The sequence below is a fragment of the Chondrus crispus genome, genomic scaffold (genome assembly GCF_000350225.1).
Source record: "Chondrus crispus Stackhouse genomic scaffold, scaffold_108, whole genome shotgun sequence".
In the NCBI taxonomy this organism is placed as follows: Eukaryota; Rhodophyta; class Florideophyceae; order Gigartinales; family Gigartinaceae; genus Chondrus; species Chondrus crispus.
The window spans coordinates 171,611-182,692 of NW_005178943.1; the positions used below are offsets into that span (position 1 = coordinate 171,611).

The 11,082-nt window shown below is 54.8% G+C and overlaps 3 protein-coding genes; 2 read left to right on the plus strand and 1 right to left on the minus strand.

The window, feature by feature from the left end:
• Positions 1 to 75: 75 nt before the first annotated feature.
• Positions 76 to 1,364, plus strand: CHC_T00001676001 (hypothetical protein). XM_005712627.1 is given in 2 exon segments: positions 76 to 1,035; positions 1,036 to 1,364. The coding sequence occupies 1 exon segment, from the start codon at positions 76 to 78 to the stop codon at positions 1,033 to 1,035; it is 960 nt and encodes a 319-aa protein (XP_005712684.1). The 3' UTR covers positions 1,036 to 1,364.
• Positions 1,365 to 1,392: 28 nt separating this feature from the next.
• CHC_T00001677001 (hypothetical protein) lies at positions 1,393 to 2,022 on the minus strand. The gene has a single exon (XM_005712628.1). The coding sequence runs from the start codon at positions 2,020 to 2,022 to the stop codon at positions 1,393 to 1,395; it is 630 nt and encodes a 209-aa protein (XP_005712685.1).
• Positions 2,023 to 2,392: 370 nt separating this feature from the next.
• Positions 2,393 to 2,731, plus strand: CHC_T00001678001 (hypothetical protein). The gene has a single exon (XM_005712629.1). It carries the CDS (start codon positions 2,393 to 2,395, stop codon positions 2,729 to 2,731), a length of 339 nt encoding a protein of 112 aa, XP_005712686.1.
• Positions 2,732 to 11,082: the final 8,351 nt, after the last annotated feature.

Here is an 11,082-nt window from a genome sequence, read left to right on the forward strand (position 1 = left end):
AGTACCCGCCTTCCACTCCGTACTGCTTATGCTTCGGTGGCGACGGGTATATCTTCTTTCGCCGACCGTGAAGAGATGATCAAACGCCTGAAATGGAACGTCCTATATGGCGGAGGAGACGGAGCCGATTCTGATGGCTGTCTCAGTTCTTCGTCAGAGGAAGGAGAGGACAAAAATGATCCTGGCAATCTCAAGAAGCAGGCCGAGGCGAATAGGTTGCTTCAGGAGCTTGTTGAGAAAGATCCTCTCTTAGCTGAAACGCTTCATCAAAAGCTGCAAGCGGCGACTTACGACGGAAATTCAAGTGACAGCGATGCCATGTCCTTGTCATCTGATGCAAGCGGGGAAGATGGAGGTTCACAAGATCCTAACCGCGAAAACGGCACGGAAAAGGGAGAAGCGGCAGAGGGAGCAGGTGAGGATAATTTGGTTGAAGAGGACGAGGATGCGGATGTAGAATACGCGGAATGGCGTGAGTGTAACATCTGTCCAGGAAAGCGATTTTTGAATGACGCCGAGGTAGAATCGCACTTGTCATCAAAGAGACATCGACGAGCTGAAGCTAAATACCAGAAGAAAATGTCTCTTCCGAAATCTGGACCTGGCTCGGAGCCGAACGGCGTTCCGTCTGAACGAAACTCTAAGAAGCTACGCGATTTTGACGGTGAAGAGCGTGAGATGATGAACAATGAGCGCCCGGACGCAGAAGATCCAAATGAGCGTGCCAAAGGCCACACTGCCGAGAACTCCGAAGACGAGAAGCAGAAGAAGGCCAGACGAAAAGCTGCAGCAAAGAAGAAGCTGAAAGCTTTGAAGCGGAAAAAATGGGAGAAAAAGGCGAAGGAAGGAGAGGGCGATGCCGTGGACCGACCCAGTGTAGGGGGAATTGCAAAAAGGAGAAAGCCATCAAATGCGCCTCCTGGTACCTCAAGTAAGGCTGGAGCATCAAAAAGCACAGAGGCTGGTCAGATAGAAAAGGCGAAAGTTAAAACTGTGTCGAAGGTACCTAAACGGACTGAACAAGTTTCCACATAGAAACAGCTGAAACGAAAACGCGTCAAAGAAGCATCGGGAGGAACGGGGAAGGAATACGCTCTTGGAGCCGCCGAGACAGCGGCTCATGAGAAGCCCCAGCGGAAAAGGAAAGGAAAGCGGTGACTGTGCGCTTTTTATTCAGGGCACATAGGAGTGCACGAATTCTTCCAGAATCCGAAGCAGCATCTCGCCCTTTTCCAGGCTTTAAATGCGGAACAAATAGGTACAAGAGTTTGTTTACAATGTGCGTCGCAAGTTGATCTTCATGAGATTAACTCGGTTGGCAGCATAGGGACGTACCAGTTTCTGTTTTGTACATATTAATGAAACTATGTGTGATTGAAGCCCTCGATCGTTTCAAGAAAATGAAGCAGATCTATCGTTAGTCGAGGGGACAACTCCAGACCGTCGTAGTCTTCGGTACGCCTCACGCAAGTGTTTTGGCTGCAAGGCTCCCTTGTCTCCCATTTGATTTTTGACGTCGAGGGCAGTTTCAACGACGTCACCAACAAACAATTTCGCCAAACCCTTCACAGCTATAATATAAAGATCGGAGGCTTTCTGCAAAGTAGGGTTGTAGCTAACGAGGACTTTCTTCACCTTAGGATTCTTCAAATCACTTCTCCTGTACTGCTCATATCTGCGTTGCTGTACGGCAGTTAGTTTCGCGACTTCACCATGTTCATATCGTGCGAAAGAAGCTAAATCGAGTGGGGCTTCTTCTTCACCGCTTTCACCGGGTTCCATCTTTTGTTCCGACTTAGCATCTTTCGCATGGGTGCTCCCTCTTGTCTGTGAATCTTTTTTCTCTTCCGCAGCACCTGCACTCTTTGCCTTTGATTCCTTGCCTCCTTCCGATTTGCGCTCACCGGTGGCCACAGCGTCTTTCACTCCCTTGCTACCGGAAACCTGCAGCTCTCCTGAGATGTGATTAACCTTAGCTTCACCCGCAGGAACTTTTGCGACAATTGCCGTATCGACGGCCATAGGACAAGGCTGAGCAGATTTTTTGGTGGCATTCGATTTGTCGTTTTCCGTGTCCCCGGTCTTCCTCTGTCCCCCTTTACTCTCCGCCGGGGTAATCTCATCTGTGGCGTCATTCCCAACCTTCTCCACCGGCCCGTCCCCAAGATTTTTAACAGTGGCGGCCTCTCCCTCCTTTGCTCCGCCCTGACTCTTCCCAATCTCGTCGACCTTTTGCGCACTATCCTCCGGCACCTCCTTCTCCGTGGGCAGAGCGACATCCTCCGGCTCATCCTCCTGCTCATTCTCGCCAAACGCATCGCCGAAAGCGTCATCTATCTCCGCTCCCGCCAGCACCTTGTCCTTCCGCTTGTGTTCCTCGCCATCATCAGGTATGACGACGACGACGTCGTCGTCGAGCCTCTTCCGCTTCGGGCTCGGCGCGGCACCCGCGTCCTCCCGCGGGCGTTTCGCCGGCGCATTCGGTGACGGCTTCACCAATTCGACGGAGCCTGTGTTCCGAGAGTCCGTCTCCGCGGGTGGCGCTGAGTCGGATGCCGCGGGGCGGAAACGAATGGCGGAGTGGTTTGCCGTGTCGTCTTCTTGCGGGAAGACGTCGGTTGCGCGGTGCAGGTCGTCGCCGCTTGCGCGCCGGAATTGGATCCCCCCGGAAGGCGCATCGCCTGGCGGCCCTGAGTCGCCGGAGGGAGACCCGAACATTGTCAAGGGGTAACCAGCAAAGCTTCGGAGTTGGAGTTATGCGCGCGTAACCGAGGTCAATGCAGTTGTACTCCTCACATCACATGACATGAGGAACCATGTGTCGTGGGCACTGTACAGCGAGGACAGCGCTAGCCCTAAGCGACTGGCAGTGTCCGCGGCGGTGCGCCGCCGGTCCCAAAATTACAAAGGGGAATTTTACCGGGTACTTAAATCAAGGGGAAATTAAAGGGACTACAAATCCGGGGGATACTGACGCACTGACGAGACAAGACCCCCGGTGGCTTTTGTGGCCTTTCGCTTCGCCTCGCTCGATCACCTCCGTTCTGCTCCCTCCGCTGCGCACGTTCAGGGAAACCGAGCCTCAGCTTCCGCTCGAGACTAACATTCCTACCACAGTTATGGGCCCAGGGGGTAGTTCGGCCCGCGATCGCGAGAGCCGTTTAGACCCTCCGTTCTTCTATCCGGATGGAGATCTTCAGGATTGGCGGCGGAAAATCGCTCGCTGGGTAGACCTTATAAAGTCTGCCGCTGAGCGTGGCACGGATCGCGTGTACGCCACGGTGTACGCCACCCTTGGGCGCCAGCTCTATGAGCGTGGCTTGCCCAGTGCTCAACAGTCAATTGTTGACGAAGCACAGGCAGTAAGAACGATCGATTTTAAACAAAACGATCAAGTCGCAGCCGTTCGAGACATTATGAATCTCATCGCCATTGACCCCCCGATTGCTATGGTATCAAGGCTGATAAACTCGTCTCACAAGGTATCAACCTGCCGCCGGAAGAAGAACGAAGATCTCTCTGTTTTCGTGTCACGGTTCCGAGGACTGGCTGCGGAGCATCTTATGCATTCCAACGCCTCGACGTCTTCCCAGATTGGTGAAGTCCTGGCAATCACTTTGTTGAACAATGCCAACCTCCAAGAGGGCACTCTGACTAATGCCAAGCTGCAGTTAATTTCGTTGGCTGAAGCTCGGGCTGTCGAAGTGAATCCGCCAACAACGAGGTCGTTCTCCACCAAAGATCTCGACGAATTCAAGTCTGTTATTGAGAGCGCAGGAGAGCTCCAAGGTCCGTTGTACTTCCGTACAGACGATGAAAATGGTCTACGGAATGCCCTCCGTAAGTACCGCTCTCAAGCACGAAGGACAGGAAAGAAAATCCAGGACGCATTTCAGAAACTGTACACCAATCCGCAGGAATATGAAACGCCTAATAATTCCGTAGCGGGTATCATCTTGTCCAAGGCGAAGCCTTGCAAGCTTCACTTAGATGACGCCGTTTCTGTCCTTGGAAACTTGACCCTCACGTCAACACAAGGTCCCTCGATGAGCATGAAGGACGTTGAAAGCCTCGTGCAGCACAACTTTAGACAAGCACTTCTCGCCGTAGGGCATAAGGCTTCTGGAGCTGGATCCGACAACTTCGCCTATAATGACGTCGTACGCAATGGAGCTCGTGGACTTAGTCGGAACCCGCCCAGAGGAAGACGCAAGCGCCCTCACGAAGAAGTAGGAACCCGCTCCTACAGGACAACCTGTGCGGAGTGTGGTGAGCAGGGACACCTCCGTGGTGATCTGCGCTGCTCAGCCTCCGACCATCACGCGAAAAGACGAAGAACCACTGGGAACGACCGTTTCCGGAACACTGGGAACGAGTACAAATCTCCTGCATTTTTTCGTCCAGGCTCCCGTCCGGGACGCAGAGACAACTAAGTCTCGTTTCCAGGCGGGGAGCCAAGTCCGACGTCTTCTCCTCACGTGGGGACCCCAATCCAATTTTAGACGTTGGCTGTCCGAGGAGTGTCGGCGGCATCCAATCCGCGGCTACACTCTGCGTGAAAATGGGAATCAAGCTATCCATTCGTCCGCTCGATTGCAAACCATTCTTTCACGGATATGGAATGGAGTGTAGCGAAGCCGAGCTTGTGGTTGCCATATGAGATATGCCTGTTACGGACATGTACGGGACAAACATAACAATTCCGTTCTACGTCACAAAGGGAATTGGCTTCCTCCTTCTCGGCAACGAAGTGCTCCACAAGTCAAGATTGCTCGGACCAGAGAACGCCCTTGTCATACCACCTGGAGTGTGCGGCCTCTCACAGAAAGAGGTCGTGCTTCAGACATATAGTCAACAAATCTCCCCGGAAGATAAAGACGCCAAGAGAACGTACTTGTTCGTGGTACCTTCAAAGACTTCGTCTTTCGAAACGTACTTCGCATCTTTGCGCTCCCTCATGTCGAGGCAAATGGGGCATCGTTTCGGAAGAACCAAGTTTATGGACGGAAAGGTGGCAAAGAGGTTTGCGCTCAAGCTTCATGGCTCTTCCCACTTGCCCCTTGACGATATGCTCGAGTTATGCAAACGAGGATCTATCCTCTCCTCAGTTCTTAGGCAAGCCCTCACCACTGTTGCATCGAAATGTACGTCTTGCAAGAGCACCGGAAGACCTTCCAACTCGAGAAAGGTCTCTTTCGGAAAGCTCCTCTCATCTTTCAACGACCACGTTCAGCTAGACTACATGTACATCACTGAGCTGGGTAATCAGCCCATACTCCACATCGTCGACGTACACACCGGGCTTTCCGTTACCTCACTCATGACTACACGAGAGATGGACGAGGCATCCCGTGTGTTCGATAACAAGTGGTGTGATGTACACGGTCCTCCAGCTGTTGTATCATCTGACCCTGAGTTCAATAACTCCGTGTTCAAGGGCTTTTTGCAGTATGCAGGGGTCAAATTCCAGCCCCGTCCTGCTCGAAGACACAACAAGCTTGGGGTGGTTGAGAGCAAGAATGCGGTGGTCCGGTTGATAGCCCAAAGGATGACCAAAGATGCACAGTTCTTCATGCAGACTTGCAACGTGGAAGTGGAGAAGTCCGACGTTCTTTCCCGTGCAACATATGTGAGCAACATATTGTACGGTAGCAAGAGAATGAGCAGCTTTGAACTCGCTAGGGGCTATACTCCTTCCATCGCTGGACTCCCAAAAAGTGTTGTGACCGACCAAATAATCGCTGCTCACGAAGAGCAAGTTGCCCGTCGGGCCCTCTTGATGCTTGACAAGGGCCGGTCACCCAACACCGTCCTTCCCGAAGACCTTCGACGTGGCGTCCTCGTCTACTACTTCAAACGCAACGTCAAGTTTGGCAAATGGGAATCCGGGTATGTACGTGCAGTCGAGCCGCACATGGTTATTGTCTCAAATAACCCGGAACATCGTGGAAAGCCAATTCGGGCTGCGTATGAAGATGTGCGCATAGCTCCACGGTCACCCTTGCTGTTGGATCTGAACCAGATTGGTTACGTTTTCCCCCGGTCGTACGCCGTCGTTGATACGGATGACACTGAGGTAGCGATGAACCAGCATCAAACCGACAACGCCGAGTCCCGGAGTCAAGTTTTGCCGACCGAGGATGATCTCCCAGCAAGCTTTCCGTGGGAAGAGGGAAACGACGTCCACCCTCCTCTACACGATGACATTCTTGAGATCAGAAAAGACGGAGAGGACTCAAGAGTACATGCTGATGAAGATGTCGCAAGGTACTTCGAAGAACAGCCTGCATTCTTTGCGAATACTAAGAAGTCTCCAAGCTCACGCAACCTTGAGAGACCCCTGCAGGAAGAAGTCACTCCTTCAGATCCGGCAAGGCAACAGGGCACTCTCAACAAACCGTTTGACCCACCTCGTCCCGAGAAAGACATCGGTGAGGTGAGAGTCACGCCTCCCCCGGAGCTGCCGTTTGAACTCCAGTCCATGGAGCAGGACGTCCTGCGACAAGTAAAAGGGATCATCGGAGATAAAACCGCTTCGGAATTTCAACTGCAGTTCGTGCCCCGATGGCTGCTTGACAAAGCCATAGCTGCAGAGAAGAATAACTACGACGGTGCCTTTGAAGAAGTCAGGTTGAGTTCCATCCCTAGAGGTGCCAACATTATATCATCGCATCATTTCTTCCAAGTGAAGACCGATGGGGAAGAGGACAAACTCCGGCTGAAGTGTCGAATGGTGCCTCACGGCAACCGCGACAAAGATAAGGAGAGTGTCCGGAAGGATTCTGCAACTGCACAATTCCCAGTGATCCGACTGGTGTTGTCCATCGCCGCCGTCTTGAACATGGTCATAGCCACAATCGACATTAAGGGTGCGTACCTGCAGGGAGGTTACCTTTCTCGAGACATCTATGTTCGACCACCAAAAGGTTGGGCGGCCCGAGGGATTCTGTGGCGACTTCTCAAGCCCGCCTATGGAATTGTCGAGTCTGGAAGACTCTGGCAGCTGACCATAGAAGGTTGGATGTCTCGGCAAGACATTGTACCCATCCCTGGTATGCCACAACTCTTCATGAAGTTCGGCGATGGAGGTAATATTTCTCTTGCTATTTGCAAGGTCGTGGATGATTTCCTGGTAGTCGGTTCACCAAGAGAAGTCAACGACTTCCATGCTGCCCTTGCAAAACGATTTGAAGTTGGCCGGTTCGTCGTTGACCGCCCGCTAATCTTCAATCGCCTCCACATTTCGCAAGGCCCTGATGGTACAGTGCACATCGATATGAAAGAGTACATGGAGAAAATCGAGTTTCCGGCGCTGTCTCGGGAACGGAAAAAGCAGTTCCACGAAAGAGCCACCCCGGAAGAACTCAAGTCGTACCTTGGCTTGGCAGGATCACTCAACTTCCTTGGTCATGGTGTCCTCCCGCAGGCTTCTTTTGCAGCAAGCTACCTCCAGCAAGCTGTAGGCAACCTAAGAGTCTCTGACTTGGTTAACGGCAGTAAGGTTCTGAACGAACTGCGGGGCTTGACTCCACAGCTGAAGTACTGTGCTCCCCCGATGCTAGACAAGGACCCTTTGTATTTGTGCTTCTCCGATGCTAGCCATGGTTCCACTTCATATGGGCAGACCGGATACCTCTCCGGGATATACCTGCCTGCGGGGGGTGCCGTTGTGTACCATGTCCTTGATTGGCATAGCTGCAAGCAATCCCGAGTGGCGTTTTCGTCAATTGGAGCTGAAATACTTGCCGCAGCAACGTCAACAGACCGTGGATCGCTAATGGCCGAGAGCCTCAAACGAGTGTACGGATCGGACGTCCCGCTTCCGTTTATCCTCACGGTTGACTCGCACGGTTTATACTCAACAGTGACGACGCTCCACGAAGGGACAGATTACCGTCTCCGACCCACAGTAGCACGAATGCGAGACTCCTTCGAAAACGGAGAGATCGCTACGATGCAGTGGATTGCCGGCAAACTGAACCTTTCCGACGCCTTGACGAAGAGAAACTTGGAAATGTTCCGAAAGCTGAACAAGGTCATGGTGAATGGAGTGCTGGACCCTTGCATGTTCGATAAGGCCAAGCGGATCCAGTTTAATTAGCATCTACGGCTCATCGATTACCATCCTCCTCCTTGTCTGAGAGGAACCAGTGGTAAAGGGCTTCTTCTTTCGCGAAACATCCTTTCGCTTACGTTGAACTTCGGTGGATATTTTCCTACCACCACTATGACGCTTGCGCTTCCCAACTGGCTGTTTGGTGAGGCGACGAAGCTCCGGAATGCCGAGTAGGTCGACCCCATCACCAAGACAAGCGCTCAAGGTTCCCTTGCCCATCTGTAGTGCAAAACGCTCTGTGCAATCATACACGAGCTGCCTTTTGGCATCCAGAACGACGACATGGTCGATTTCTTCTCCTGAACTGTCCATTCCCCCTAACCTGGACAAGAAGATCCCATCACGTTGGGAAGCCAACCACTCTTCTTCGTCAACACGCTTCGGAATCGAAACCTTTTCCAGGCGGTAAGAGCCCAACCGCTGTTCGAGCCACGCTCCAGCTTGGGCGACGCTCACGGCTGGCATCGGATGGATATTCATCATGGCTAGTGCAGCCACTTCTCCAGCCAGCGCGTATAGTCCATTCCCGATCGCGGCTCGGAGACACTGGGCAAGTGGAGAGAACACGAAGCTGGGAACGTTCGTACGGCGGTGGAGCGTTGCAGCCGAATCCCCGCGAGCACCGGGGCATCGAAGTCTGAAGAAGTGGTCCATCCGGCGAGTGCAAGCTCGGTGCAGATTGTCCAAATATCGCGCCTCGGCGTGAGCATCAAAAACTATCTCCACTTGCAAGCCGCTCCCGTTTTCCTTCACCTCCAAGTCAGACTCGACCTCACTGCTCAACTCCATCATCTGCTCCAAGCTACCCACGGCCCTGTGCGACTTCATGGTGTAGAAGTCGATGGGCCAGAAGGAGCGATGTCCCCCGCGGTCGTCTGCTGAGGCAAGGAACCCCCGCTTGCCAAACCATATGTCCTTCCCGGACGAAAACACAATACGCCGGATAGTGTAGTCCGTTTGGTCAGCCCCTGGGTCCATCAGCCGAGAACCCCAAAGGCTCAAGAACCCGAGTTCCTCGAGCATTCTTTCGGTGAAAAAGCGACCACGGCGCAACGACAGCCGATCCCAGAGCTCGCCACAAACTTCTCGGGGCAATCGCACACTCCTCATCAGTGCCTCCTTTGTCACTGACACCACCCGGGAGCCACTGTGTAGCTGAACGCGGCACTCGCCATCCAGCATCTCCATTCCGGAAAGCGGTGCGCGCTTAGCTTCCATCGAGACCCACCGCACGTCAGGCATCGTGTAGCCTCACGCTCACCCCTCCGTACCGTGGCCCGCGGGCGCTTTTATCGGTTTCGGTCAGGGCAGGCGCGAGGCGGAGGATGACGAGACGAAACGGAGGATGACGAGACGAAGCGCTCGACGCCGAGACGAAGGGCGGAGCGCCCGGCAGCTGCAATGGATGAGGCCCCAGTAGGGGAGATTGAGATTGTGATGCTTGGCGCGGTGGTGCGGTGGCGCGGTGGTGTGGCGGCGCGGCGAGGCAGATTGTGACCACGGAGCTGAAACGGATCGCAAGATGCGCGACGGGCCCAAGGAGAGGAGCGGGAAATGCAGCACGATTTAAGAAGCGGGTGTGCGGACGCGCGAAATGGGGGACCGATCGCAGGTAGGGAATGCGGTGTAAGGCAGGAGCCCGAAGGAAAAGGGAAGAAGGGGATAACTCCGTGGAGGAGCACGCGGTGCATAAGGGGAGCCCGCTGACTGGGGTCTGCCAGAGAGTCGGACCACGTTCCCAACGTATATACTCCGCCGTCGGCGTGCGCATGTAGTCGGCCGCCGCTGGCCGCCGTCGAACGTGGCCCGACGGGGGGTGTGTCGTGGCACTGTACAGCGAGGACAGCGCTAGCCCTAAGCGACTGGCAGTGTCCGCGGCGGTGCGCCGCCGGTCCCAAAATTACAAAGGGGAATTTTACCGGGTACTTAAATCAAGGGGAAATTAAAGGGACTACAAATCCGGGGGATACTGACGCACTGACGAGACAAGACCCCCGGTGGCTTTTGTGGCCTTTCGCTTCGCCTCGCTCGATCACCTCCATTCTGCTCCCTCCGCTGCGCACGTTCAGGGAAACCGAGCCTCAGCTTCCGCTCGAGACTAACATTCCTACCACACCATGATGTGCCGGGTGTGAATGCAGGGTCAACGAGCGATACACTACTCTACCACGTAAGCCACGTGTTTCACGGTTCCACGTCGTCAAGTAGAACACGTTGAAGACGTTTGTGCGCACGTGTACTTAGAGTAGTCGTGTACAGTACGTGTGCGGTGGCGTAAGTGATCATGCCGCACTGTATGATGCACCGATCCACAGTGGCGCCATCAATCAACAATGCATCTTTAATACCCATTCCCGTTAACCAACCCGTCAAGACTCGCACCCCCGTCGCCTTCCTTCTTACTCACCCCCACACCCATCCCCCACCCCCGCTTCCCCGACCTACCGTGTCGATGACCCCTTCACCAACCCCCTGACCACCCGCCCCCCCCCTCGCCATGGCCGCAACCCCCGTTTGGCGCCTCCGCGAGCACGCCCACCTACTCTTCTTCCGCCTCTTCTTCCGCCTCTTCTACCTCCTCCTGCGCCTGTACCACCATGTCTCCGCCCTCATCTGCTTCCCCTTCCCCTTCCCGAGCCCGACCCGCACCCCCGCCTCCTTCCCCCACCACGTCGCTCTCTCCGGCGCGCTAGCCGCCGACCCCGCCAAACTCGCTGCCCTCATCACCCTGGCCGCGCGCGGCGGCGCGCGCCACGTCTCGGTCCACGACCCGTGGACCCCGCTCGACCCGGACACCCTGGCCGCCCACCTGCTTCGCGCGGGCCACCCCGCCTTTTCCGTGCGCCAGATCCTTCCCGACGCCGCCGCCGCCTCCGTCTCCCCACACCCCCGCTGCCCGTCGGACTCCGACCCGCCCGTCCGCGTCACCGTCTTGCACGCCGGCACCGGGCTGGCGGCCCTCGTCT

Bases quoted from the DNA above. Each gene is read 5' to 3' on its own strand.
- CHC_T00001678001 (XM_005712629.1), top strand. From the start codon at position 2,393: ATGACGACGACGACGTCGTCGTCGAGCCTCTTCCGCTTCGGGCTCGGC.
- CHC_T00001677001 (XM_005712628.1), bottom strand. From the start codon at position 2,022: ATGGCCGTCGATACGGCAATTGTCGCAAAAGTTCCTGCGGGTGAAGCT.
- CHC_T00001676001 (XM_005712627.1), top strand. From the start codon at position 76: ATGATCAAACGCCTGAAATGGAACGTCCTATATGGCGGAGGAGACGGA.